Source organism: Neopsephotus bourkii, unplaced genomic scaffold, assembly GCF_033783945.1.
Source record: "Neopsephotus bourkii isolate Nb327-2 ecotype Australia unplaced genomic scaffold, CSIRO-AGI_Nbou_v1 NB_346, whole genome shotgun sequence".
NCBI classification, from domain to species: domain Eukaryota; kingdom Metazoa; phylum Chordata; class Aves; order Psittaciformes; family Psittacidae; genus Neopsephotus; species Neopsephotus bourkii.
Genome location: NW_026900852.1, coordinates 2134439 through 2161975, shown reverse-complemented (window position 1 = coordinate 2161975; position 27537 = coordinate 2134439). Strand labels below are relative to the sequence as shown.

Genomic DNA, 27537 nt, shown 5'->3' with positions numbered 1-27537 from the left:
TGCGTCCCTCTTCACTCTGCAGCCACGCCTATGAGTGCCCATGGGGGGGTGTGTGTCACGCTCTCCCAGTGTCCCCATGCCCATGTGTATCTGTTACTGGTCACCATGCCCATGTGTATGTGTCACTGGTCACCATGCCCATGTGTCCCCATAGAATCGGAATAGTTAGGGTTGGAAACGACCTTAAGATCACCCAGTTCCAACCCCCTGCCATAGGCAGGGGCACCCCACACTAAACCACGGCACCCAAGGCGCTGTCCAACCTGCGCATGCGCAGTACCCGGAGGCGGGGGTGTGTCCACGCATGCGCAGAGAGCAGCGCGGGGTGGGGTAGGGTTGGCGGGGGGGGGGGGGGCCGTGTGTGTGTCTATCGCGCCATGTCGCGGCGGTAGCAGGGCAATGTCGCACCGCGGGGGGGACCGGGATCGCGATCGCGATCGGGATCGGGAGCTGCAGTGGTCGGCGCGGAGGATGGGGACGTCGCTGCTGCTGCAGCTGTCGGCGCACGAGCGGGAGCTGGACCTGGTCTGCCTCGACCACAGCTACGCCAAGCCCTGGAGCGCGCACCCCGACGCCAGCGCCGCCCGGCCCACCCGCATGCTCTTCCTCACCCCGCGGCGCCAGCCCGGAGCCGGCCTGTGAGCGAGGCCTGCGGGCCGGGGGGGCTGTGGGGCCTATGGGGGGCTGTGGGGCCTATGGGGGGGCTGTGGGGCTGACGGGTCTGTGAGGAAGAGGAGGGCCCTGTGGGGAGATGTGGGGCCTGTGGGGTTGAAGGACTGAGGGGGAAGATGTGGGGCCTGGGGACACCTTTTAGGGCTGAGGGGCCTGTGGGGGGGCTGTGGGGCCGAGGGGCCTATTGGGGGGTGTGGGGCTGAGGGGTCTGTGAGGAAGAGGAGGGCCTTGTAGGGAGATGTGGGGCCTTTTGGGTTGAAGGGCTTAGGGGGAAGACGTGGGGCCTGAGGGGTCTATTGGGGGGATGCGGGGCCTGTGGGGCTGAGGGGTCTGTGAAGAAGAGGAGGGCCTTGTAGGGAGGTGTGGGGCCTGTGGGGTTAAGGGCTGAGGGGGAAGATGTGGGGCCTGGGGACACCTTGTAGGGCTGAGGGGCCTGTGGGGCTGAGGGGTCTGTGAAGAAGAGGAGGGCCTTGTAGGGAGGTGTGGGGCCTGTGGGGTTGAAGGGCTTAGGGGGGAGATGTGGGGCCTGAGGGGTCTATTGGGGGGATGCGGGGCCTGTGGGGCTGAGGGGTCTGTGCGGATGAGGGCCCTGTAGGGAGATGTGAGGCCTGTGGGGTTGAAGGGCTGAGGGGGAAGATGTGGGGCCTGGGGACACCTTGTAGGGCTGAGGGGCCTGTGGGGCTGAGGGGTCTGTGAAGAAGAGGAGGGCCTTGTAGGGAGATGTGGGGCCTGTGGGGTTGAAGGGCTTAAGGGGGAGATGTGGGGCCCAAGGGTGCCTTATAGGACTGAGGGGCCTGTGGGGGGTGATGTGGGGCTGAGGGGTCTGTGAGAAAGAGGAGGGCCCTGTAGGGAGATGTGGGGCCTTTTGGGTTGAAGGGCTTAGGGGGGAGATGTGGGGCTTGAGGGGTCTGGGGGTGCCTTGTAGGGCTGAGGGGCCTCTGTGGGGCAGGCTTGGAGGGTTTTGTAGGGCTGAGGGCTTGCTGAGAGGCTGAAGGGGATCTTGAGGCATCTGTGTGAGTGCTGGGGGTCCGTCATGGGCCTCTGTTGGGGTTGAAGGGCGTGTGGGTCAGGTTGTGGGGGGGTCTATGGGGCTGAGGGGTCTGTGAGGGGAGAGTGGGGACCTGTAGGATTGGGATAAATGGGGTTGGGAGGACCCTGAGACATCTTTGTGGGGCTGAGGGTGTGTAAAGAGAGAGTGTGGGGCACGGGGGGGTATCCTGTGGGGTTGGGGTCTGTGAGGGAAGAGCGGGTTTGGGGTTCAGGGAGCTGAACCTAACCCCCCTGGTTGGGGACCCTCAGTGCTCCCCTCCTCTAAAGCATCCCTATTGCCCGCAGAGAGGCCGATGTGCCCATCGACGTGGAGACGGTGACGCCGGTGGCCGTGCCCCTCTACGACAACCAGAAGGCGCGGAGCGTGATGAACGAGTGCGAGCGGCACGTCATGTTCGCCCGCACGGACGCCGATGCCCCCCCGCCACCCGATGACTGGGAAGAGCACGTCAACAGGTACCAAAGGGGAGCAGGGAAAGAGCGCCGGGCACTGAGCGCTCATCCAAGCCCCTGGGTCCAACCTGGCCTTGAGCACTGCCAGGGATGGGGCAGCCACAGCTTCTCTGGGCACCCTGTGCCAGCGCCTCACCACCCTCACATAAATCACTCCTTCCTTATCTCCAACCTGAACTCCCCCTGTTTCAGTCTGAACCCATCACCCCTTGTCCCATCCCTACAGTCCCTGATGCAGAGCCCCTCTCCAGCATCCTTGCGGCCCCCTTCAGACACTGGAAGCTGCTCTGAGGTCTCCACGCAGCTTCTCTTCTCCAGCCCCAATGTTCTCAGCCTGGCTCCATACAGGAGCTGCTGCACCCCTGAGCATCCCCATGGCCTCCTCTGGACTCGCTCCACCAGCTCCATGTCCTTATGCTGGGGACCCCAGCACTGCACACAGGGCTGCAGGGGGGGGGTCTCACAAGAGCAGAGGGGCAGGATCCCCTCCCTGCGCTGCTGCTCACGCTCTGGGGGTGCAGCCCAGCACACGGGGGGGTTCTGGGCTCGAGTGCCCACTGAAGCCGGCTCATGTTCATTTTCTCCTCACCCAGCACCCCAAAATCCTTCTCCTCAGGCTGCTCTCAGTCACTTCTCCACCCAGACTCTGTCTGTGCCTGGGATTGCCCCAACCCAGGGGCAGGACCTTGCCCTTGGCCTTGCTGAGCTCCATGAGGTTCACATGGTCCCTCCTCTCCGCATCCCTCTGAATCCTATCCCTCTGGTGTGTCACCACACCACACAGCTCAGTGTCAGCATCTTGGGTCCAGTTTCCCCAGTGCCTGCTGTGGAAGCAGCCTGGATTTTATGGCAGAGGCTGTTGAACCTTCGCCTCATGTTTCCCATAAAACAATGTCCTCTGTTTGGAGGCGATCGGGCCAGTGAGTTGTAGATCCTCAATCCAGCCATATTCCAATGTCAGACATGGGAAAGGAGGATATGTGGATATCCCACCCTGCTAACAACCCCCTGGAGCTCGAGTCCAACCAGTTGGTGGTGGTCTTGACATTACAAACTGTTGTAGGGGAGCAAAACCCTCTTTGCCCATGGCTGTAGATCTGTTCTGGAGCATCCAGAACCATCCTTTGGGAACGGGCAGCAGCCTGCAGGACCTGGATGTTGATGTGACACTGACCTATGTCTGTCCCTGTGGTTTCCCAACAGGACAGGCTGGACTATGGCCCAGAACAAGCTGTTCAATAAGATCCACAAGGCTCTGCAGTCTGACAGGCTGGCTCGCTTGGCTAATGAAGGGGTAAGGCTTTTCCTCCCTGTTTCCCTTCCTGCATCCCTGGATGCACGTGGAATTGCCTGATCTTGCCCATCGCTGTGTTTCTGTATGATTTCCTGGTTTTTAGGCTTGCAATGAGCCAGTCCTGAGGAGGATAGCAGTGGACAAATGCGCTCGGAGGGTCCGCCAGGCTCTGGCCAGTGTCAACTGGGACACCAAACTGATCCAGTGGCTGCACACAACGCTGGTGGAGACCCTCAGCTTGCCAGTGCTGGCTGCTTACCTGGATGCTCTGCAGACACTTAAAGGAAAGGTGATAAAGCAGTGCAAGGCTTTGCTGTCACTTAGGTTCTCAAAGCCAACCGTGTCCTGGGCTGCATCAAAAGGAGTGTGACCAGCAGGTCGAAGGAGGTGATCCTGCCCCTTTATTCTGCTCTCGTGAGACCTCACCTGGAGCATTGTGTGCAGTTCTGGTGTCCTCAACATAAAAAGGACATGGAGCTGTTGGAACAAGTCCAGAGGAGGCCACGAGGATGCTCAGGGGCTGGAGCACCTCCTGTATGAAGACAGGATGAGAACACTGGGGCTGTTCAGTCTGGAGAAGAGAAGCTGCGTGGAGACCTCAGAGCACCTTCCAGTATCTGAAGGGGGCCTATAGGGATGCTGGGGATGAACTCTTCATTAGGGACTGTAGTGACAGGACAAGGGGTAATGGGTTAAAACTTAAACAGAGGAAGTTTAGACTGGATATAAGGAGGAAATTCTTTCCTGTAAGGGTGGTGAGGCACTGGAATGGGTGCCCAGGGAGGTTGTGAATGCTCCATCCCTGGCAGTGTTCAAGGCCAGGTTGGACAGAGCCTTGGGTGATATGGTTTAGAGCGAGGTGTCCCTGCCCATGGCAGGGGGGTTGGAACTCGATGATCTTAAGGTCCTTTCCAACCCGAACTATTCTATGATTCTATGTATAAAGTCATTAAAGGGAGCTGGTGGAGCTTTTATCCTTTCTTTCTTCTTTCCTGGCCCCTGCTTTCAGATCCCCACCCTGATCGACAGGATGCTGCTCTCCTCTACCACCAAGACAGGGGCAGCGGGTGCTGAGGCTCTGTCTCTGCTGCTGAAGAGACCTTGGGACCCAGCAGTGGGTGTCTTGTCGCATAATAAACCAGTGAGTATGGGGCTTGCAGAGTGGGTTTCACATCAGCTTTAGTCATCCTGTCCTTTTGCTGTCTTCTTTCCACCTCTCTGTTGCTTCCTGGGCTCTTTTCCTCCTGCTTTAGACTTCCTCAGTGAGGGGGACTCCTGTGGGACACATTTTCCCCCTGTACTGTCCTGAGGTAGCTTTGCCTGGGGAGAATGGGATGGATGAATGAGCTATGAACATCCCTATGCTTCGTTGTGCAGGCTGGGCAGGGAACGTGCTGCCCCTGACACATCTCTTTGTTGAACTTTGTAGAGCAAATTGCCTGGTTCCCCCCTCATCCTGATTGCTTCCTCTGGACCCTCCAACTCCATGTTCCCCACTTCCCGACGGCACCGGTTCTGGCAGTCACAGCTTTCCTGCCTGGGAAAGGTTTGTATGGCTGCTTTTGGAAGGAGGGAAGTTCAAACTAGGCTGGGCTGCAGTGGCTGAGTGAGGTTTTATAAGCCTTTGATGCACCAAAGTGCTTGGTTGTGCTGAAAGCAGAGGATGGTGTCTGCCACTTGCACTTGAGGCACTGCAAAGGGGATGTGCAGTGTTCAAGGCCAGGTTGGATAGAGCCTTGCATGACATGGTCTAATGTAAAGTGTCCCTGTCCACAGCAGGAGGGTTGGGACTGGATGATCTCAAGGTCCTTTCCAACCCAAACCATTCTATGATTCTGAATTGCCCAAATTCAATGCGTTTGGGGTCTCTTGCTTACCAGTATCGTCTGTCTTCATTGAATCATCAACTGGTTTGGGTTGGAAGGGACCTTAAAGCTCCTCCAGTTCCAACTATGGACAGGGACACCTTCCACAGAGCAGCTTGCTCCAAGCCCCTGTGTCCAACCTGGCCTTGAGCACTGCCAGAGATGGGGCAGCCACAGCTTCTCTGGGCACCCTGTGCCAGTGCCTCAGCACCCTCATAGGGCAGAGAAGGTGGATTATCTTCCTGATCATCAGTTCAGATTGTGTTGTGACTGTTAGTAAGGATTGATGAGTCCCCAACACAAAGAGGCTGGAGGAGACTGTAGGTCACCTTAGTCCTCTGCCTGGATACAGGCTGCTCCTCATCGATGTGGCAGATGTACTGGGTGTATCAGCCAGGTGAATGGCAGAGATTGTCTTGGGGGGGAATTCTTCATTTCCTCTGTTTTTAGGGGGTTTCACTTTCCATGGAAGTGAATCCCAGGGGAAAGAAGGAGCAAGAAGCACAAGTTCATGCCCAGATGTGGTTCCAGTCCATGCTTGTTGTTGTCAGTGCTCATTCCCAGCAGATCCATGGTTATTCATTGACCTTCCCTTTCACCCCTCAGGTGATTCCCATCACCACCCACCTGCTGAACAACGGCAGTGGGGTGGGAGTACTGCAGTGTCTGGAGCACATGATTGGGGCTGTGAGGGGCAAAGTGGCCGAGGTGAGTGCAGCAACAAACCTGTGCTGCTCCCATCCCATTCCTCCTCTTGTTGGAGGTGTTGTCCCACCCCAGGGCATCATTGTCCCGTTGTGTGTCCCTCTCCTCCATCCATGTCTTGTTCTTTCCCCCATAGATTCACAGCCACTTCTCTCACAAGCCCATCATCTTGATCGGGTGGAACACCGGTGCCTTGGTGGCCTGTCACGTAAGTACCTGATTCCTTCACGTCCTCCCACTTGACAGCTTCAATTCAGAGTTAGGTTTGAATTGCTGCTGGTTTAAGACTTTTTAAGAGGGGTTGTGCTTGTCCCTTTTCTCTTTCCAAGGCCTGGCTTTGAAACAGATGCCCTTTCTGGTCCTGGGGGCATAGACAATCCCATAGAATCCCAGGTTGTTCATAGATCATCTGGTCCAACCTTTCTAGGCAAAACATGAGCTAGACTACATGTCCCAGCACCCTGTCCAGCCAAGTCTTGAATGTCCACTGATGGGGAGTCCACCACTTCCCTGTGGAGGTTATTCCAATGGCTGGTTGTTCTCACTGTGAACAGTTTTCCTTTTGTCTCCAGCTGGAATCTCCCCAGGAGTAACTCCTGCACATTACCCCTTGTCCTTATCCATGTGAGTCCTTGTCAAAAGAGAGTCTCCAGCTTCTTTGTAGCCACCCTTTAAGTACTGGAACATGGGGATAAGATCTCCCCTGCATTCTCCTATCCCCAGCTTTCTCAGCCTTTCCTCATGTATTGCCCATTCCTTGGATCATCTTTGTGGCTCTTCTCTGGACCTTCTCCAGCCTGTCCACAGCTTTTCTGCATAGCAAAGATTGAAACTGTACCCAGTATTCCAGGGGTGGCCTGATAAGCACTGAGTGGGACAATGACATCTTTATCAGAGAATCACAGAGCAGTTTGTGTTGGAAGGGAGCTTAAAGCTCACCCAGCTCCAACCCCTGCCACAGGCAGGGACCCCTTCCACTGGAGCAGCTTGCTCCAAGCCCCTGTGTCCAACCTGGCCTTGAACACTGCCAGGGATGGGGCAGCCACAGCTTCTCTGGGCACCCTGTGCCAGCGCCTCAGCACCCTCACAGGGAAGAGCTTCTGCCTTGCCTGCAAGGTTATACACTTGTCCTTGTTGATCTTCATCAGGTTCTGAGCGTGCTCTTCCAACCCATCCAGGTCATTCTGCAGGGTGGCTCTCCCTTCCCAAGTGCCCACTGCCCCCCTCAGTTTGGTGTCACTGGCGCATTTCATCTGTGTCCAGCTCTGGGGCAGCAGCACAAGAGGGACCTGGAGCTGTTGGAGTGAGTCCAGAGGAGGCCATGGAGCTGCTGCGAGGGCTGGAGCAGCTCTGCTCTGGAGCCAGGCTGAGAGAGCTGGGCTGGGGCAGCCTGGAGAAGAGAAGGCTCCTGAAGGGGAGACCTTAGAGCAGCTCCAGTGCCTAAAGGGGCTGCAGGGAACCTGGAGAGGGGCTTGGGACAAGGGCCTGTAGGGACTTTGCCACATATAATTAGTCTTTTGAACCACTCCATGTTTTTTTCCACCACTCTTTTAACCCATCAAAGCCAGTTCTAAGCATGGAAGATGTTTCTGTGCCTGGCAGGACCTGGCAGAGCGGTGTTTGCACCCCTGATTCACTAAACTGTTGAGTTGCTGACTCTGGCTTTTTCCCCCCAGGTTTCAGTGATGGAGTATGTCACTGCAGTTGTGTGCCTTGGATTCCCCCTTCTCACTGTGGATGGCCCCAGAGGGGTAAGGACCAAAGGCACATGGAGCCATTTAACAGCAAGAGTGGGTGTGAGGAGTCCTGTGTTGGCTTGTCTGTGCTGTTACACAGGTTTGCTCCTTCCTGGGGTCTTATCTGTGGGGTCACTTGTTCACTGTGGCCTTTTGCCCTGGAGAGGACAACTTGGGTTGATTCACATGGAGCCCAAATTGCTCCTTTATTAACTGACCAGTGTGTGATGGGGTTGGGAATGTTGGGTTGAGCCATTGCAATGGCTGATTCTGAGGGCAGTGGGAATCTGCATCAAAGGCATTTGCTGGAGCATGGTGCAGCTCTGGAGCAGAGTGTCCTTTGGGACTGGTTTGGCTGTGTAAATCCCACTGGGAAGCTTCACTTCAGCCTTATCCCAGGTTTGCTCCTAATACTCGATGGGTCCTTCTGGATTACAGTTCCTTTGCTCTTGCAGGATGTTGATGACCCCCTCCTGGAGATGAAGACCCCTGTGCTCTTTGTGATCGGGCAGAATTCCCTGCAGTGCAACATGGAAGCCATGGAAGATTTCCGGGAGAAAATACGAGCTGATAACAGCCTGGTGGTGGTGGGAGGAGCAGATGACAACCTCAGGTAACGCTCTCCCAGATGAATGCTCTCTCCCCAGGAACACTGAGCAGCATCTCAGCGTGCTGTGCACAAATAGAACCCCAAATTGGGTACCGAAACTAGATGGGAACTGCAGAAATGTGCTCCATCAGGATCACCTTTGTAGTTCCAAACCTGGAAGGTTGGGGAGAGGGTTGTTTTTCTGTGATAAGTCTGTATCATTTCTCCCAGTAAAGATGCAGGGTACAGCATGGGATGACCCCAGAGCAAGTATTTGCTCTTTCATGCCTCCCCTGCCCCTGGAATATGTGGCTTTTGGAGGCTGTGCACAGAACTAGGTGAGGGAGCCTGGAAGAGCCATGCAGAAGCAAGAGGCTTTTAAGGTTTCAGGAGACTTGTGTATGTTTGGGATAACTGCAGCAAAACCCTGAGCAAGGAGTGAGAATGGAGTTGGGCTGAGGCCAGAGCTGCACCCAGCAGCACAGGCAAGGGTTTGGAGCATCATTAAGTCTATAGTGGGGATAATCAGTGAAGAAGAGGAAAGAAAGCAATGTGAGACTGATAGTGGGACTGAAGGCATGCTCTTGAGTGTGAAACCCAACGTGTTGACTTCCATCTGGTTTATTGAACAGGATAAGCAAAGCCAAAAAGAAGTCAGAAGGCCTCACCCAGAGCATGGTGGACCGCTGCATCCAGGTAAGCACAGAAATCTTCCACCTCCTATCTCTAAACCAACCCTGTGCTAAAATGTCTCGGTGACACCACGAGTTCTAACCTCACTGCCAGGGTTGGTTGGGTTGAAGGGAGTTATCTCATGGGTGGGATGTTGAAGTGTCCCTCTCCTTTCAGGAGGAGAAACACAAGCTTCCTGGTAGTGCACCTTAAATAAAGAGTGGGTTTCAGGGTTGTCCAGTACCTCTGCCTGGGGAATGAGGCAGGAGCATTGGAGATACCATCCTGCTTCTCTCCCATGTGTTAGAAATCAGTGGGGTATGAGCTTAAACGAGAAGCCAGGCTCTGTCTGTAAGGTTTTAGGGTTTCTTTTTATGGAATATTAGAGAGAGCCTTATCCCTTTGTCCCTTTGGGAATCTTTTGTTCTCTTTGTTTCAAGACGAGTTGATCAGAACCCTGCATAGCACTTACTCTGTGTTTCACCCTTCCTAGGATGAAATAGCTGACTTCTTGACTGGAGTCCTCACCCGAGCAGAGAGCCACTCAGGCTCTGATCCCCGTGACCTGGATGCTGAGAAGAAGAAGAAGCCCCGAGACTCCACCAGGAGGGATCTGTCCTTCGACCTGCCAGAACGGAGCAGCAGACCTGCCTCCCCAGCAGCCAAAGTGCCTGCTTCTCCTTCAGGCTCAGAGGTGGGGGCTCGCTCTGGGGTACTTTGAGCTGGGGGAGGCTGAGGTTGTTTAACAAATGCTTTTGTATCAGTGAATTATCATCAAATCACAGGGTGGTTGCTTTGGGTTGAAGGGACCTTAAAGATTGTCTCATTTCAGCCCCCTGCCTTGGGCAGGGATACCTTCCCCTAGAGCAACGTGCTCCAACCTGGCCTTGAGCACTGCCAGGGATGGGGCAGCCACAGCTTCTCTGGGCACCCTGTGCCAGCGCCTCAGCACCCTCACAGGGAAGAGCTTCTGCCTAAGAGCTCAGCTCAGTCTCCCCTCGGGCAGGTTCAAGCCATTCCCCTTGGCCTGTCCCTACAGGCCCTTGTCCCAGGCCCCTCTCCAGGTTCCCTGCAGCCCCTTTATGCACTGGAGCTGCTCTATGGTCTCCCCTTCAGGAGCCTTCTCTTCTCCAGCCCCAATGTTCTCAGCCTGGCTCCATACAGGAGCTGCTCCAGCCCCTGAGCATCCTCGTGGCCTCCTCTGGACTCGCTCCACCAGCTCCATGTCCTCATGCTGGGGACCCCAGCACTGCACACAGGGCTGCAGAGGGGGGGTCTCACAAGAGCAGAGGGGCAGGATCCTCTCCCTGAGCTGCTGCTCATGCTCTGGGGGTGCAGCCCAGCACATGGAGGGGTTCTGGGCTCAGGTGCACATTGGAGCTCGGTCACGGGGGTCTTCTGTGCAGTTCTGGTGTCCTCAGCATGAAAAGGACATGGATCTGTTGGAACAAGTCCAGAGGAGGCCACGAGGATGCTCAGGGGCTGGAGCAGCTCCTGTATGGAGCCAGGCTGAGAACATTGGGGCTGGAGAAGAGAAGCTGCGTGGAGACCTCAGAGCAGCTTCCAGTGTCTGAAGGGGGCCTATAGGGATGCTGGGGAGGGACTCTTCATTAGGGACTGTAGTGACAGGACAAGGGGTAATGGGTTAAAACTTAAACAGGGGAAGTTTAGATTGGATCTAAGGAGGAAATTCTTTCCTGTTGGGGTGGTGAGGCACTGGAATGGGTTGCCCAGGGAGGTTGTGAATGCTCCATCCCTGGCAGTGTTCAAGGCCAGGTTGGATGAGGCCTTGGGTGAGATGGTTTAGCACGAGGTGACCCTGCCCATGGCAGAGGGTTGGAACTGGATGATCTTAAGGACCTTTCCAACCCTAACTGTTCTATGATTCTATGATTCTTGTCAATCTGTGTTGGAAGAGGGAGGTGAGGGGAATCCTGTGGCTTGTGGTGGGGCAAACAGATCTGCTCCATGGGAAGGTTGTGCTGCTGCACTCAGGGTTCCAACTGCTCCTTATGGACACAGGGGTAAGCTGTGCTCCTTCTCTTCGAGCAGGACTTGTCCAGCAGCCCCACTTCAAGCCCCAAGACCAAAGTGGCCGCCGTGTCCTCCCTGCAGAAGCCCAGCCAGATGGGCCCCACGCAGCTGCTGAAGAGGCACGTGCCAAGGCCAGACACTGTCCTTGCCCACAAGCAGGCCCAAGGTAATGCCCTGCAGCTTCCCCACCCTCTCCCCTCTCAGCAGCTGGATTTGATCTTTCTCTGTTGTGATGTGTGTAGGTTCTTGTCTTCTGAGTCCTGTCTTGAATCCTAAGCTCCCTGTGGCAGCTTTCCCTGCAGCTTGGCCCCTGTCACTGTCATCTGATGGAGGGTTGGAAATAGTGTTTTGGCTGAAGGGTTTTCACTTCTGGCTGACCAAGTTATCACATAGCCACGCTTAATTCTTCAGCTGTGAGCCCTTTGAGTGGTGTCTCAGCCTTAAAGGCTGCTTGGGAGGGAGAATAAAGGTACTCAGGAGGTGATTGAGGCTGGATTGTGACAGAAACACTGGGTTTGAGTCATTGCAGAGTCATTTTGCATCAGATGGCAGTGCAAAACCTGCTCTGAGTAAGAAACCACCTTCAACCATGGGGTTTTTGTTCTGTTGGATGCTGATTACAAACTTCAGCTTCATCCCAGTGGTGAGCACTGAATGCAGGTCATGGTGGTGTTGGGGATGATCCCTTGTGATGAATGTCAGCAGCACCTGGGGAGTAGTTCTCCATCCTCCCTTCTCTCCTTATTGGTGTCTCCTGCAGCAGTGTCACCCTCCACATGCCCTAAAGTCTTTCTCTGACTCCAGGGGGAAGTTGCACCTTAATTTCTGAGAGCACAGACTAAAGGAATCTGTTCCTTTGTTGTAGCTGAGGAAGTTTCTATCACATGGGAGGAAGGTCTGTGCAATGGGATGTGTTGGGGCTGCCTTGTCATGCCAGGAGCCCTGGGCCAGGGTGGCCTCTGGCCTGTGTTTGGTGGCTGTAGCTGTTCAGGAACGTGCTGGCTGGTGTCTCCCAGCTTGGTGCCACTACTTGGCCAAGCTAACTGTGCCTCTCATAGCCAAGCCTGCTGTCATTCCTGGGTGCTGGACCTTTTCCTCATGGCTCTGGGGCTGGAGAAGGGCTCCTGCTGTTGGGATGTGCTCTCTGTGAAAGCTGGGATGGAGCCTCTTGTAAGTGTGGGATGTGCTGCGCTGCTGTGAGGAGCAGGAGCTTGGAGCATCTCCGTTGTGCTCTGTGGCTGAGTGGTGTGTGGAGCTCTCTGTGTGGGTCCCAGTGGTGTCCCTGGAGCTGTGTGTCCCCTCCAGAGCTGGGCTGTGATGCTGTAATTCTCTCTTGATTCGTTTCAGCTCAGTTTGCTGCTTTTCTGAAACAAAACATGCTGGTGAGGAAAGCTCTTCCTCCTGGCACCTCTTCATGTCTCTTTGGTGAGTATCTCCTCACTTCTTCCTGTCTCTTTCTCTGTCTCCCTCCTTCTCTCTGTCTTTGCTACCTCCTTTCATCCTCTTCCTCTCCCCTTGCACTGCTTTGGGGATGTGGCCCAGCGTGTCCCCTTGCTTCTTGCTTTCTCACTGCTGTATTTGAAGCTAAAGCTGATGGCTCCTTGCTACTGAGAGCATTAACTTCCCCTGAGCTCTTCCCCTCTCCCAGTGGGTACATGGCGCTGTGGAGGCTGGCAGTTGGTTTTGCTCTGGTGGATGAAGCTTTGTGACTGATGTGGTGACATTTGTGGGTGTGAATTTAACCTGTGCTCCTGTGCTAGGGTTGAGGCCATGTGTGTTGGTGGAGCATCCCAAGCACATAGGAGCAGAAACAAGTGACAGGGAAGGGGCAGATGTGGACATGTGGGGCAGTGGTTTTTGTCCAGAGCAAGTTAGACCAGAGAGGCCAGGGACAGGGATGGCTTTGGGAAGATGATGATGGGGTGGGAGAGGGATGCTCTCTGCACCAGGGGACGTGGAGTGAGCAGTCTTTAGTCCTGTGCTGGGTGCTGGTGCACACAGAGGGATGTGTATGTGTATGTGTGTTGCTCTGAGGGTCGGGGATCGAGGGGTTAGGTCCACAGCACATGTAAAGAGATGTTTTGCCTTCCTGAAAGGCAGTGACCCTGTGGATCTGGGATGAGGAGAGGAGGAGGAGCTGAAATCCAAGCCCCCGGGGGGCTGTGGTGTCATCATGTGAGCTGCTGGGGTCAGTTCTCCTATTGGGTGACCCCATGGTGCTGAGAGCATTGATGTGGATAAGAATTGGCCTCCCTCCATAGCCCACTACTGATGCTTTCAACTGGATGAGGCAAACCATGGGTGCAGAGAAGCTGGTGGCACTTTGGCACATGGTGTGGGGACTCCAAGGATACAGGTTCCTTGAACACACCCCACATAGGCCAGACTGCACGTGTACAACTGTGGCAACAGCTCCTGAGGCAGGGATTGCCTGGGCTGGTTGTTGTAAAGGTTTCTTTCTCCTTTCAGCCTTGTTTAAAGGTTTCTTTCTGCCTCAAGCCTTGTTTTGTGCCCTCCCCTGTGTGATGAGGTTGGCCTGGAAGCACACACAGAGCCCTGCGCTTATCCAGGGTCCTCCAGCCCAGCATCTGCTGGGAAGAGGAACCACAGTGGATGTTCCTCTGCTGGTGGGGATGTGTGGAGAGGCTGGCACCAGCCTGGCCTCTGTTTTGATCAAAAGCAGATGGAGATCTCTGGGCTTGTTACTGCACTGGATGAGTGAGATGTGAGGTAGGAGCTGGGGCGCACAGCTTTGGGAGTGGGATGATCGGGCATGTTCAAGGCCAGGTTGGATGGGGCTTGGAGCAACCTGCTCTAGTGTGAGGTGTCCCTGCCTGTAGGAGGGGGTTGGAACTGCAGGATCTTAAGGTCCTTTCCAACCCAAACCATTCTGTGCTCCTGAACACGCAGCCCCAGTGTGGGTAGAGGTGGGCTCCACTCTCCTGCAGTGGGGACACAAAGGGACATTGGGTCACTGCTTGCTTTGAGGGGGCAGCTGATGCCACTGCCTGTGCATGTGCCCTGTCACTGTCCTGCTTGGCTGGTGGCACTTTGGGGGGTGGCTTTGGTGCCTGTGGTCTGTGCACGCCTGAGGAGGTCTCTGGATGGTGATTTGGATCATGCATGGTTGCAGGAGGCACAGGAAGAGAAGGCTCCTGAAGGGGAGACTTTAGAGCAGCTCCAGTGCCTAAAGGGGCTGCAGGAAACCTGGAGAGGGGCTTGGGACAAGGGCCTGTAGGGACAGGCCAAGGGGAATGGCTTGAACCTGCCCGAGGGGAGACTGAGATGAGCTCTTAGGCAGAAGCTCTTCCCTGTGAGGGTGCTGAGGCGCTGGCACAGGGTGCCCAGAGAAGCTGTGGCTGCCCCATCCCTGGCAGTGCTCAAGGCCAGGTTGGACACAGGGGCTTGGAGCAAGCTGCTCCAGTGGAAGGTGTCACTGCCCATGGCAGGGGTTGGAACTGGATGAGCTTTAAGCTCCCTTCCAACCAAGTTAACGGTGATTCTGTGGTGTTTGGCTGTGGGGATCAGGACACCAAGCTTGGCACTCACCCTGCGGAGAGGAGTGGCCCCAAAATACGAGGAGTTGTCTGACATGTAAGGTTTTGGCCCCAGTCTTGTACACCCAGTCCAGAGGTTTATGGGTGGTATGCAGGGGAGGCTATAAATGCATACATACACACACATGCACGTCTGTATTGATTGTACGTAATATATCCATATTTATCTATATCTAAATGAAAAAGTATGTGCATCTTGGCCCCTGGGTTGTGGAATACACAGCTTGCACACTCAGGACCATCTGGAACAAGGGACTTAGCTGACCCAGCAGTGGTCTGCAGGAGCTTTGCATGGACAGGGCTGGATGATCCTATACCAGTGGTGGGAGACCCATGGGGAGTGGATGTGGCAGCTCTTGACTGTGTTCTGTGCCTGGGTTGCCCAGAGGTGCTTATGGATCCTCTCTGCTGTTTTGGGTAGCCCTGGCCCTGGCAAGCTCTTGCTCTGGGCAGGATGTGATGTGTCAAGGACACGACAGCAAAAGAAGGCATTGATGTGGAAGAGGAATCCCAGCTTGTGCTTTTCCCCCATAGTCTCAAGCAGTGCAGAGTGTCTGGGGCTTGGCTTTGCTGCAGCACCTCCTGTGCTCCTGCTGCTTTGCTCAGTGCCTTTAAAACGCCCGTGCTTCAGCCTCTGGAGGGCCAGTGAGGAGCACTGGAAGGGCTGTGCTGGATGGCAGGCATGCACATACCTTTGCTGGTGTGTGGGGAGCAGGCTGAGCTTTAACCCAGCACTGGCAGCAGCTCTGAGTCTGCATCCTCATCCCCTCACCTGGAAATGAGGGATGTTGGAGGGGTCTGATGCCAGGATTCATTAGGAGATGAGAAGTGGAGATGTATCACTGTAGGCATCTGTTTTCCTTCGCCACAGAGGCAAGACAGGCTTGATGTGCTGGGATGTGCTGTATATGCTTAAGTGAAGTCCTGGCCCTAAACCAGGAGCTTAGGGCATGTGGAAGATGCAGTAGATGGTGAAAAGGAGATGTGTGAGCTCCTGGTGCATGGGAGATGGGCAAGGCTGGCATGGAGGGAGCTCTGGAAGCGTGCATGGGCATGTGTCCCTTCTCCACACCTCGGAGCAGCGCTGACCTCGAGGGACCGGCCACCACTTTTCCAACAGCTCCTTCTGTGTCCCCTAGTTCCAGTGTCCTCAGAGCACTCGGAAGGGGCTGACAAAGATGATGTGCGTGTGCAGCTGAAGAGGCACCAGGCCCCCAGCCCGACCCAGTGCACCAAACCCTCCAAACGCGCCAAAATCAAGGTGACCATTGTGTCTCACGGCGATGCTGCTGGCGTGGGGAACGGAGCAGCCCTCAGCACCCAGGCAGAAAGTGAGTTGGGATTTGTACAGCTGCTGCTGACCCAGAGAGCGGGCTCGGTGCTGGGCCCAGTGGGGAGGGAGCTCTGAGCTGCACAAACCATGCTGAGCCTCAAGGTGTGAGTGCCGTGGGGAGAGCTGGGGAGCGTGGGGGCTCGCAGCACGTAGCAGCTTGGTAGGAGCCTCTCTTTTCCATAGCTCCATAGCAGCCAAGGGGAATTTGGCTCCTTCCTCCGGGGCATTGAGCGCTGCTGGAAGCAGGATGGTCCTGGTGGACCCCTTGCTCCCAATAGGTCATGTGTAGCTCCAGTTCTGCTCCTGAATGAAGCTCTCACCTGGATCGTGCTCCTGCTTTAGGGATGATGGTGATGTTCCTTCCTCTGGAAGTCCTTTGTGTGTCCAGACTTCAAGATGCAGCCGAATGTCCCGCTCTGCTCATCCCCTTTGGCCCTTGAGTGGCACAATACACATAACATTCCAGCTCCTCTCCTGCCTCTGTGGCTGGGACAACCCACCTTACAGAGGCCTTGCTGTCCAAGAAGAGGTGATGCGTTCCATCTTCTTCCCCTTGAGCCTTCACAAGGGAGGCTGAAAGCTTTGGCTGCTCTCACCCTCGAACTGGAGGATGTTGCCTTGGTGCTGGCCCATACATCTTCCTCACGCCTGTGTCTTCCTCATGGTGGAGTGCAGCGCTCCAGATGCGCCCAGCAGTTCTCTTTGTCAGTGTTAGTTCAGTGCAGGGCAGGATGGAAAGGTCACATCTCCATTCTGGGAGGAAATCAAAGGGTTTCAAAGCTGAGAGAGAATTCCCCTCCATTGGAAGCATCTCTTGCTTACTTACTTCTTTTGAACTGGGAAATAGGATTAAGCACCGCCCATCCTTGAAGGTCCCAGTTCCTCTCCTGGCAGCTTTGCAAATCTCTGCAGACTGGAATCCTTGTATTTTAATTTTCCAAACTTTACTTCTTTCCACAGAAAGGAAATGAAATGCAGAAGTAAAACATGAACCAAAGCAAGAATTCCCTTTAACCGTGCGTGTGAGCAGAGGAAGGCACCAGCCAGACTCAGTTGTATCCCTCAAATGCTGCAATAAACACATCTCCTGACTCGTCGCATCCCTGTGTATTTTGTAAAGTGGCTTTAAAGAATGGGGACCAAACTCCATCAGTAGCAACCAGGCAGATCCAAGCTGCTGTGCTGAGGGGGTAGATCCGTGCTGTGATGGATTAGGAAGAGGGGATTAAGCACAGATAACGTCTAGGAGAGGGATTTGATGCTGAGGCTGTGAGATTTGACTGCTTTAGGGATCTATGAAGCTGATTCCTTCCCATTTTGTCTCTTGTTACACTTCCACTATGGCAACTTTCTGGTTTTTAGCCACAACTCTGCTCAGTTGGATGCTCCCCATCTCCGGTAGCTGGAGCGTGCCTGCAGCAGAGCTTTCCTTCAGGAGGTGCTGTGGGAGCAGGATGAGCCCATGGGGAGCTGTGTGAGAGATGGGGCATCCCTGAAGACTCCCAGAGGAGAGAAAGGGACATTCCTTCTTCTGTTCTCTTGCAGTGGTCGCTGGGAAGCCGGTCCCTGTGGCTGTTGGCCAGGCTGTGCCGGGCGTGAAGGAGCTCTCAGGACTGCTCACCACCCCCAAGTGAGTGCACTTGGGTCTATGGGACAGGCACCACGACAGGGTGGGTTCTGCATGGGGAGCTTGCTGGTGTCTGACTGGTGACTGGGGTTTTGGGAGGTGCAGGAGGCTCCTGAGCATCGTTTCTCAAGCAGCAGTTGAGTTGGAGAATGGCAGAAGTGGGCCTGAGGAGAAGGGATTGTGGCTGTTGGGTTATTTTTTGTATGTGGTTCCCCAAATCCCATCTCTGCCTTTGGAATGACTGGGATGTCTTTGCCAGCAATGGGGTGTTGAGTCCTGCCCTGCGTTCCCTCTGAGAGCCAAGCTTTCTTTTCCAGAGATAGGTGAAAGAATCATGGACTGGTTTGGGTTGGAAAGGACCTTAAAGCTCCAACCCCTTGCCATGGGCAGGGACAACTTCCATTGGAGCAGCTTGCTCCAAGCCCCTGTGTCCAACCTGGCCTTGAGCACTGCCAGGGATGGAGCATTCACAACCTGAAGAAGCCTGCGGGACTTATACTGGGGAATGAATCTGATGTTGACATCTCACATCACTGTTTTCCCTTTTAAATCAATCCAAGCTCTGGAGAACTGGACTCTGATGTGGGAAGGGAGAGGAAGAAGAGCTATTTCCAAGTAGCAAGTGGGTTCTAAAAAGGAGAAGCATCACTACAGGGTAGATTCCTCTTGGGCAGGGCTGCACAGCCCATGGAGGTAGGTGCAGACATGGAACAAGCTCACTTCCAACTTGGAAATACACCACTTTTGCTGGAAGTGCTCCTTGTTCTGCCTGCTGTGGTGGACACAGCAGGTAGAAACAGCAGGGAAACATCACTTGCTTTGGGTTTTTAGCTCATTTTGTAGCCTTATGCTTCCAGGAGCCCTGCTTTAGGCTGGTGACAGTCCCCAGCAGAGCCAGCTCCCATTGCTAACCAGTCTTCTCTCCTGTTTGCTCTGCAGGCTGAGTTCAGCAACAGAAACCTCCTCCACGAGCCCTGCTCCATCCTCTGTGATCCCCAGCAGCACGACACCCAGTGCTTTCCATGCCCTGCAGAGCAGGCTGGTGGCCAGCAGCACCCACTGCCTGCAGGCCCAGCCGGCCAGTACCCTCCAAGGTACCTGCCTCTCTCCATGTCTCTTGTGAATGTAAAAGGTAAAGCAGGTTCAGAATGGTTTGGTGGATCCTTTCTTGCATTCCCTGATTGCTTTGGGTTTGGCTGAGGCAGCGTTTGAGATCCCATGGGATGCATTGAGTGATGCTGGAGGTGCAGGGGGTGACTTGTTAATTGTGTCACTTCTATGTCATGATGCTTTGAGACACCAGAACTGACCTCTTCTTGCTCCCAGGTCTCACATCTAACCTCACTGGTAGCTGCAGCAGTGAAATGGGTTGGACTGTGTGTGTAGAGTGGCTGGGAGGATCCCAACCTCGAGGCGGGCTGCTTGGGATGCTCCTCTTTAAGGAACAGCTTTGCAGTTGCCTGCCATACAGCACACCTGGCACTCCATCGTGCTGCTGAATTCTCCAAGCCTGATGGTGTTAACTGCATTTGTTTTTAGGAGCAGCATCTGCCAGCAGCCTGCTGCAAGGGCTGAGCTTCAGCCTGCAGGACATTGGGACCAAGTCATCTCCCCTTCCAGCCAGTGTGGCTGCTGCTGGGCAGCCCGTGCAGGTATGCAGCTTCCAGGTATCAGGGATCCCATGCTGGAGGGAAGCTCTGAGCAGGGTAAAGGAGTCAAAGGGGATCCCTCATAGGCCCTGTTTGCTTCAGAACTAGAAGGGATGATGGGGTAGGTATGAACTGCAGTGCATCCAAGCCCTGGCAGCCTGCAGATGTGAGATAAGGGTTCCAGTGATGAGGTCTAGGAAGCAGGGCTGGAGGGTTTTCAGCTAGAAAATGATGGGAAGGAGATGGAGGATGAACTGGGGGGATCTGTGTTCTTACATGGAGACATACCTGTGGTGTCTCAGGCAACTTCAGCTGGAGATAAGCCCATTCAGCACTGGTGGCTTCCTTAGAACAGGAGCCAGTTTCTACCAGTCACGTTGAAACAGGGACATGCAGACTGGAAGGGATGCATTCACTTGCATTTAGATCTCCTTGTGGCCACCAGGATGACGTGTGGAGACCCTAAAGACCTCTGGCTTCCTTCCAGGTTCTCACTGCTTCTGCTTCTCCTTCCAGACCTCAGCTGTGAAGACACCTGCACCTATGCAGAACCTCAGTGCTATAACCACAGACACCAGCACCATTGTCCGCACCATCCCGGTTGCCACCTCTCTGTCCTTGGGAGCCTCAGCGGGTGGGAAGCCCACGGCCATTCACCAGCTGCTGACAAATGGGGGCCTGGCCAAGCTGGCTAGCAGTCTCCCTGGCCTGGCTCAGATCTCCAACCAGGCAGCAGGTGAGGGACAAGGGGGACAGGGGTGCCTGAAGCACCCCATCACCTCAAGACCAGTGTTTCTAAAGCTTATTTAGAGCTGTAGCTGGGGGATTCCTGAGCATGGGAAAAGGCTTCTGATGCCCCCAGGTTGGTGAACGTGGCCTCCATGTGTCTCAGGAACGTGTTGCTCCTGTGTTTTCCAGGCTTGAAGGCCCCCACGACCATTACTGTGACGCTGCGAGGGCAGCCCAGCCGTGTGACCACCCTGAGCCAGGCTGCCATGGGCACTGTGCAGCCCCAGCTGGAGGAGCAGGCAATGCACACACAGGCACCTCAGGTAACTTCTGGCATCTCCCTGTAAGGAACGTGTCCACTGCTGCTCTTGTGAGCTTCTGACCATCCCAGTCAAGGGCTGTTGTTGGGGGAAGTGTCCCTGGTGATGTCTGTTGGGTGTCATGAGCATTTTGAGGCTGCACAGAAAGGACACCCCTTTATGTCTGTTAGCAGCAGGGTTGATTGTGCTCCATAGCACAGTAGTGCCACACTGAGGAAACCTCCAGCTGGACTCCAAAAGCTGACATCAGCACAGGATTTGTTCCTAAAGCTCCAGGTTTTGGCAGAGATAGGTTTTGGTGGCAGGAGGAAAGCTCCTACCTGTGTGTTCAGGCAGGAGAGTTGGGTTCTTGAAGATGCTGCTTCGGACTGTTATAGAATCAACCACGCTGGAAAAGAGCTTTAAGCTCATCCGGTCCAACCGCTCCCAGCCCTGTCAAGGCCACCCCTTAACCCATGGCACTGAGGGGGTGTGAGCACTTGCAGGGACCCTGCCCTGGGCAGCCTGTTCCAATGCCTGAGCACCCTCTGGGGCAGGAATTGTTCCTCAGCTCCATCTAACCCTGCCCTGGTGCAGCTTGAGGCCGGTTCCTCTTGTCCCATCCCTTGTTCCTTGGGAGCAGAGCCCAGCCCCTCCTGGCTCCATCCTCCTGTCAGGCAGTTGGAGGCAGCCATCAGGTCCCCCCTGAGCCTTCTCTTCTCCATCTGAGCCCCCCAGGTCCCTCAGCCGTTCCCCATCACCCCTGTGCTCCAGGCCCTGCTCCAGCTCCATTCCCTTCTCTGGCCCCGCTCCAGCCCCTCAATGTCTCTCTTATAGTGAGGGCCCCAGAGCTGAACACAGGGTTCAAGGTGCAGCCCCCCCAGTCACAATCCCTGCCCTGCCCCTGCTGCCGCACTGGTGCTGCTCCAGGCCAGGATGCTGGGGGCTGCCTGGGCACAAGCTGCTCATGCTCAGCTCTGTCAGCAAAGTAGATGCCCTGTTGTGAGGCTGTGGATGTTTGGGATACTGCACTGTTACCTTCTCCATGACCCCAGTTCCTGCTCCTTCTTGCTGCTGTGCTGCTAAAACCCATTTATGGAGTGCTGAGTGTGTGCTCCAAGGTGGTAACTGTTGGATACAAGTCTCCTCTTGAAGGTGGATCACTGACAGTTAGGAAAAGGTCTCAATATCTGGACTTCCGACACATGCCAGGTAGCTCTCAAGGAGCCCAGCTGCCTTCTGGCTTCCCAGGTTAAGTTTTGGTGTGGTTGAGTTGAAAGTCAAAGGTGCTGAGTCAGAGAGGGGTTTCTGTTGTGAATGTAGTGGTCTTGGACACTGTAACATGGGCAGTGCCACAGCTTCTCTGGGCACCCTGTGCCAGCGCCTCAGCACCCTCACAGGGAAGAGCTTCTGCCTAAGAGCTCAGCTCAGTCTCCCCTCGGGCAGGTTCAAGCCATTCCCCTTGGCCTGTCCCTCCATCCCTTGTCCCAAGCCCCTCTCCAGGTTCCCTGCAGCCCCTTTAGGCACTGGAGCTGCTCTAAGGTCTCCCCTTCAGGAGCCTTCTCTTCTCCAGGCTGCCCCAGCCCAGCTCTCTCAGCCTGGCTCCAGAGCAGAGCTGCTCCAGCCCTCGCAGCAGCTCCATGGCCTCTCTCCAACAGCTCCAGGTCCCTCTGGTGCTTCTGCCCCAGAGCTGGACACCCTTGATCTCATTGAGCTTCTCCTCACCCAAAACCCCCAACTCCTTCTCCTCAAGGCTGCTCCATCCAGCCTGTGCTTGTGCTTGGAACTGCCCTGACCCAGGGGCAGCACCTTACCTTTTGGACTCCATGAGGTTTGCATGGTCCCATCTCTCCAGCCTGTCCAGGTCCCTCTGGATCCCATCCCTTCCCTACAATGTGTTGCCAGCACCACGCAGCTCAGTGTCCTGGGCAAACTTGCTGAGGGTGCTCAATCCCATGTCTGTGTCACCAGCCAAGATGCTTTCATTCTTCTTCATCTGTGTTGGACACGGTTTTTGTGCTCTTCAGAGGCTGTTTAACCAACCATCAGAACTCATATGCTCTCCTTTGTTACCTTTGAGGGACCCTCAGTGTCCAGCAGCACAGTGACTGCACAGTGATGAAGCCTGGTGCAGATACTCCAGGGAGAGCAGCATTACATACAGGTTAATGTTCAAGGCTCTTGGAACTGGATATTGGCTCACACACTGTGACTTCCCCCTGCAGTGCTGAGCTTGTGTGCTTAAGGTAGGGCTTCATTGTGCAGCGGGCTGGGAGAGCTTCACAAGCAAAGTGAAAGCTGTGTGTTACAGGAAATGGCATGAGCTCTGTGTGTTTGGAACTAATTATAGCCCCTGACATCAGCTCCCTGGCCCTTTAGCACACAGGATTGGGCAATCTCACAGGGCTTCCTGTAAAAGAGCCCATTTACACAAGGCTTTGGGGGAGAACTGAGGGCTCAGACGTGTGTTTTCAGCAGTAGCTGGTGTTGGTTGGGTTCCCTTTGACATTCCAGCTGTGCCGTGGCTGGGCACTGTGGTTCTTCACCTCCAGGGGCTGGGTGATGCCTGTAGCAGGGCTGCAGTCTGATGGGTCACCCATTGAACCAGGAGGTGGGAGACTGAGGACTCTCCCTGGGGTGTTCGGTGCAGATGCTTTCAGTGAGCAGCAGCAAGAGTGTTTGGGTGGCTTTAAAATGAAAATGCAAGTGAGCTTCAGCTCCTCTCCTCAAGCAATTGCTCCACAGAGTGCTTTGAACACTTTCTGTATGGGCTCCCCCCTTGCAGCTGGTTATATCCTGATAGTAGCTCCCTAAAGCGTGGAGTGATGCTGATGCTGGATCACACTCTTGTGGCACAAACATCTCCACAGCAGTGACTGGAGCTGCAAGCTGAGGCCGTGCTTTGAGCTTTGGGCAGGAGCCTCCTTTGGATAGCACAAGGGGAGCCGTGGTCCAGCCCTTGCTGCTGCACAGGGCATGGCAGAGCAGGCTGTGACCTGCCTGGGCATCAGTGGGGGGCTCAGACTGGAGCTTGAGCTGTGCTTGTCAGTGGTAGAGGGCTGTGAGCAAGCTGGCTTAGAGGAGTCTGACTGGAGAGGTGAGCATCTGCTTTTGGAGCTGGGAAAGCTGCTTTGGAGCTTGAACTCTGTCAGCTCAGGGCTGTGAGGGCCCCCAGGTTGAGCCCAGGAGCACACACACCACCAGCTCTCTGTGGTACCTGACTGCAGATGCACCCAGGCAGAGTTCAGGCAAGTGAAGCAGCTCCAGAAGCACTTGAAGAACCTCTTGAATGGGGAGTTTCCAGGTATTCCACTGCAGCTGATGAGTGCTCCCCAGGACGTGCCACCATCAGAGGGATTTGTACATCATCAAGCAAGAGGGAAGCTCTTCTGATGCAGAGAATGGTGTGTGCTGATGCAGGTTTCACTGGTGCCACTGGTCAGAGCGTGTCACTCTTCCAAGTGGGTCTGCACTTGGGAGGATCAGTCCTGAGCTCCTGGCTGTTGCTGTGCTATTAATGCAGAGGGTTAATCACGAGCAGGAATGATTTCCCTGACAGCAGAGATGGAATAGAGGAGGAGGAGGATAGAATAGAGGTGGAATAGAGAACAGAATAGAGAAGGAATAGAGCCACCCTGTTCCCCTCTGGAATAAGGCAGTGAATTAGTGCTGGTCTTGGTAATGCCAGGTTGGAGCAAGGAGGATGTGCTCTGCTGTGTTAGGTGAGGTCTAGCACATCTCCCCCCATGCTGTACCCTCCATAGGGGCCATTTCCAGCAGCTCTCCCTTACTTTAACCCTTCCAGGCTCCAGACTGTGCTGGTGGGAACGTGGGCGGCCCAGCCTCCAGCGCCACCTCTCCTGGCCAGCTGCTGCCTCACATGGATCTCAGCAAAGCCCAGGCTGGTGCAGAGATGGCTCCTGCCGACCCCGTGGCAGCACCCGTAGGTGAGGCGCATGGTGCTCGTGGGGATGGGTTGGAGCTGTGCCCATGGAAACCAGGGAGGATCCCCAATGGCTTCTCTGCACCAGGAGTTGGGGCTCGGGGCAGCCGTTTGTGAGCAGGGTGTGAGGCTGGAGCCCCTGCAGTTTGTGGTGAGGGCCCTGTCATCATCTTGTGCTGCCCAGCCTTGGGAGAGCAGACCCATCTACCTACAGCTAAAGCAATGCTGAGAGCCACTCCCCAGCCTTACAGCCTTACACTTAAACCTGACACAAAGCAGTGGTGTGGTCCATTGCATCCTCAAAGGCTCCATTGCATCCTCAAAGGCTCCATTGCATCCTCAAAGGCTCCATTGCATCCTCAAAAGCACCTTCTGTACCAAAGAGCCTGCTGCTGAGCCAAAGCTTTCCTTTCTCTTGGTCCAGCTGATTTCCAAGTGTCACTGGGAGCTGTAGTCAGCACTCGGGCTGGATCTGGTGGATGGGGCTTACTGTGGCTGTGCCAGTTGCCCAGAAGGCCAAAGGGGCAGCTCTGTGATGCCTGGGTTTTACCTGGCAGGAATTAAACCCAAGTGATTGATTCTGAAGCCACTCAAACTCAGCAGAGAGGTGCAGAAGCACTGGGTATAAATGGACTTGAGTGTGGCTTTTGTGTTCCTTTTGTTACCAGAGCCAGTGGGTGAAGTTAGACCTGTGGAGAACTTCAGCTGCTTCCACTGGAGGTTCAGGTTGGCTTCATGGACACAGGGAGGATCAGTGTGTGAGAGCTGCTGGAGCTGCAGGGTTTTAGTGCAGGAAACGTTCCACGTTGTTTCATGGAGCAGTCATTGCTGATGGCAACAGCATCATCACATCTGGGTGCTGCTTCCCCAGCCTGCATGGGGTGGCTGGAGTCGCCTGTTTCCACATGGAGCTCAGGATGGGGGGGTCACTGGTCCCATCCTGGTTAGGCAGTTGTTGTCAGCCTTTGTTCTGCGTCCTCCTCACTCGAGGCACTTCATAAGGGACAGTTTCACACTGCACTGGGGGGGGTTGTGGCACAGTGACACCGCTGATGAGTGGGAGGAATCCTTTGGTGCTGCTGTATCGGAGAGTATAAAACCACAGAGTGGTTGGGTTGGGTTGAAGGGACCTTAAAGCTCCTCCAGCTCCAACCCCTGCCACAGGCAGGGACCCCTTCCACTGGAGCAGCTTGCTCCAAGCCCCTGTGTCCAACCTGGCCTTGAGCACTGCCAGGGATGGGGCAGCCACAGCTTCTCTGGGCACCCTGTGCCAGCGCCTCAGCACCCTCACAGGGAAGAGCTTCTGCCTCAGAGCTCAGCTCAGTCTCCCCTCGGGCAGGTTCAAGCCATTCCCCTTGGCCTGTCCCTACAGGCCCTTGTCCCAAGCCCCTCTCCAGGTTTCCTGCAGCCCCTTTAGGCACTGGAGCTGCTCTAAGGTCTCCCCTTCAGGAGCCTTCTCTTCTCCAGGCTGCCCCAGCCCAGCTCTCTCAGCCTGGCTCCAGAGCAGAGCTGCTCCAGCCCTCCCAGCATCTCCACGGCCTCCTCTGCACTCACTCCACAGCTCCAGGTCCCTCTGGTGTTGGATTCTGATGCTGAGATGTGCTGCTGCTGCCAGGTGATGTGCTGTATGTGCTGCTTTCCACTCCTTGATGCACATTCCCAAGGGATGGAGCCAACTCTGGAGACTGCAGGGGCAAACCATGGGCTGCTCCAGGCTGGGGTCTTCGTGGTCCATATTGTCTTTAACCAGCAGCAGGTCTCCAGGCTTTTTCCCCCATCCCTTGAGCTCGTCTAAACCCAGTGATCAGGTTCTCTTGGTCTCTCTCCCCTCTGTTGCTCTTTGGGCTGTGGAGATGACTTGGATGGGGTAAGAACCTCTGCCTTTGCCTTAGCACTCAGAGGGCTTCATTGCACAAAGTCTTTTAGCTGCTTCCCGGGGTGCAGCATGATGAGGGTCTGAGCATCCCAGTGCTGCCTGCGGGATGGAGCTGGAGGTCCTATGAAGTGTGGTACCTCAAGCCAGGCCATGGAGAGCATCATGAGCTCAGTGTGGTCTGTATGGAGCGTGCTTGCCTGAGGAAGAGCCATGACACCCTGTCCCAGCAGGAGAGGACTTCTGTTGGGAGAAGCTCAGGCACTGCAGGAAGAAAGGAGCCTTCCTTTGGGGGGTCTGGGTGGTTTTGGAGAGGAGCGGGCTGATGGTGCCCATAGTTTGGCTGTTGTGGTTTCCTTGCCCAGGCTGTGATGGTGCTGGTGTTGGTTTGGGGGTCAAGGACAAGACCAGGGCTTCTGTTCAGTGTGAGTAGCTGTGCCAGTGCCACTTGGGGCAGCAGCCGTGTGGCATCATGTCCCTGTGGGCACTGATGGTGCTGTCCCCTTCTCCACAGTGACCAGCACCAGCCCCATGAAGACGCTGTACGTCATGTCGGATGCGAAGCTGTCTGCACTGACCAAGTCTGTGTTGGCTGAGGCTACCTCCGTTCCCCTCAAGCTGCCGAGCATCCAGCCTTCCTCCTCCTCCTCCTCTTCCACCACCTCTGCCACCGGTGCTGGTACCCTTGCCAGCACCCCCAGCCCTCCCAGCAGCCTGATGCACTCGAAGGTCCTGCAGACTGCTTCCAAGACGCTCATCCTGACCTCAGCACTGGCCACGGTGAAGGGTGATGGAGCCCTGGGACACAGCGGGGAGAAGGGCACCTTGACCAAGAGCACTGCAGCCCTTGGCCATGCTCTGGGGGCAGTGGAGACCCTGGGGAGGGTTCCCTCTGTGGTGGACGAGGGGAGCACCATCATCCACAGCAGAGAGGCTCTGGCCAGCAGGCAGTTGCTATCCCAAGGGCTGCTGCCAGGAGGGGCCGGTACCACGCTCATAACACTGGGCAGCAGCTCCTCCATCATCGCCACGGCAGGGCCCACGCTCAGCCAGAAGCCATAGGGACCCCCAGGATCCCCATGGATCCACAACTGGCACTTGGGAAGACTGAGCTCGACTGCGGAGTGGGATTGGAGCAGCCCCATGGGACAAGCTTGGGCTGGAGCAAAGCAGGGGGGATGTTGAAGTGGTTTTGTTGCTGTTTAATAAACCTTTCCTTTTCTTGTTCTCTGCTCCCCTCATTGCCCACGTCCCTTCCCAAAGCAGCTTCAGGGTATCCCAAAGCAGCTTCAGGGTATCCCAAAGCAGCTTCAGGGTATCCCAAAGCAGCTTCAGGGTATCCCAAAGCAGCTTCAGGGTATCCCAAAGCAGCTTCAGGGTATCCCAAAGCAGCTTCAGGGTATCCCAGCCCTCGCCTGCTTTTCCCAGCAGCTCGTGTTTGAAACAAGGGAAGCAGC

General features: G+C 55.4%; 1 protein-coding gene across 5 annotated transcripts; it reads left to right on the top strand.

Annotated features, from left to right (window-relative positions):
* The first annotated feature begins 376 nt into the window (after positions 1–376).
* KANSL3 (KAT8 regulatory NSL complex subunit 3) lies at positions 377–27307 on the top strand. 5 transcript variants are annotated; one of them, XM_061348266.1, is made up of 22 exons: positions 377–638; positions 2008–2178; positions 3379–3469; positions 3573–3758; positions 4479–4610; positions 4899–5015; positions 5941–6042; positions 6176–6247; positions 7716–7790; positions 8231–8388; positions 8997–9060; positions 9530–9730; positions 11089–11236; positions 12418–12495; positions 15767–15958; positions 17506–17590; positions 18527–18681; positions 19127–19239; positions 19753–19972; positions 20155–20288; positions 24070–24211; positions 26595–27307. In XM_061348266.1, exons 1-22 carry the CDS (start codon positions 400–402, stop codon positions 27140–27142), a joined length of 3423 nt encoding a protein of 1140 aa, XP_061204250.1. In that variant the 5' UTR covers positions 377–399; the 3' UTR covers positions 27143–27307. The 5 variants fall into 5 exon arrangements, with proteins under 5 accessions (XP_061204250.1, XP_061204251.1, XP_061204252.1 ...); XM_061348267.1 differs by lacking the exon at positions 12418–12495; XM_061348268.1 differs by lacking the exon at positions 15767–15958.
* Positions 27308–27537: the final 230 nt, after the last annotated feature.

Excerpts from the sequence above, each read along its gene's own strand:
- KANSL3 (XM_061348266.1), top strand. The coding sequence starts at position 400 with ATGTCGCACCGCGGGGGGGACCGGGATCGCGATCGCGATCGGGATCGG. Across the intron at positions 2,179-3,378 it reads TGGGAAGAGCACGTCAACAG|GACAGGCTGGACTATGGCCC; the intron begins GTACCAAAGGGG and ends GTTTCCCAACAG. Across the intron at positions 7,791-8,230 it reads CTGTGGATGGCCCCAGAGGG|GATGTTGATGACCCCCTCCT; the intron begins GTAAGGACCAAA and ends TTGCTCTTGCAG.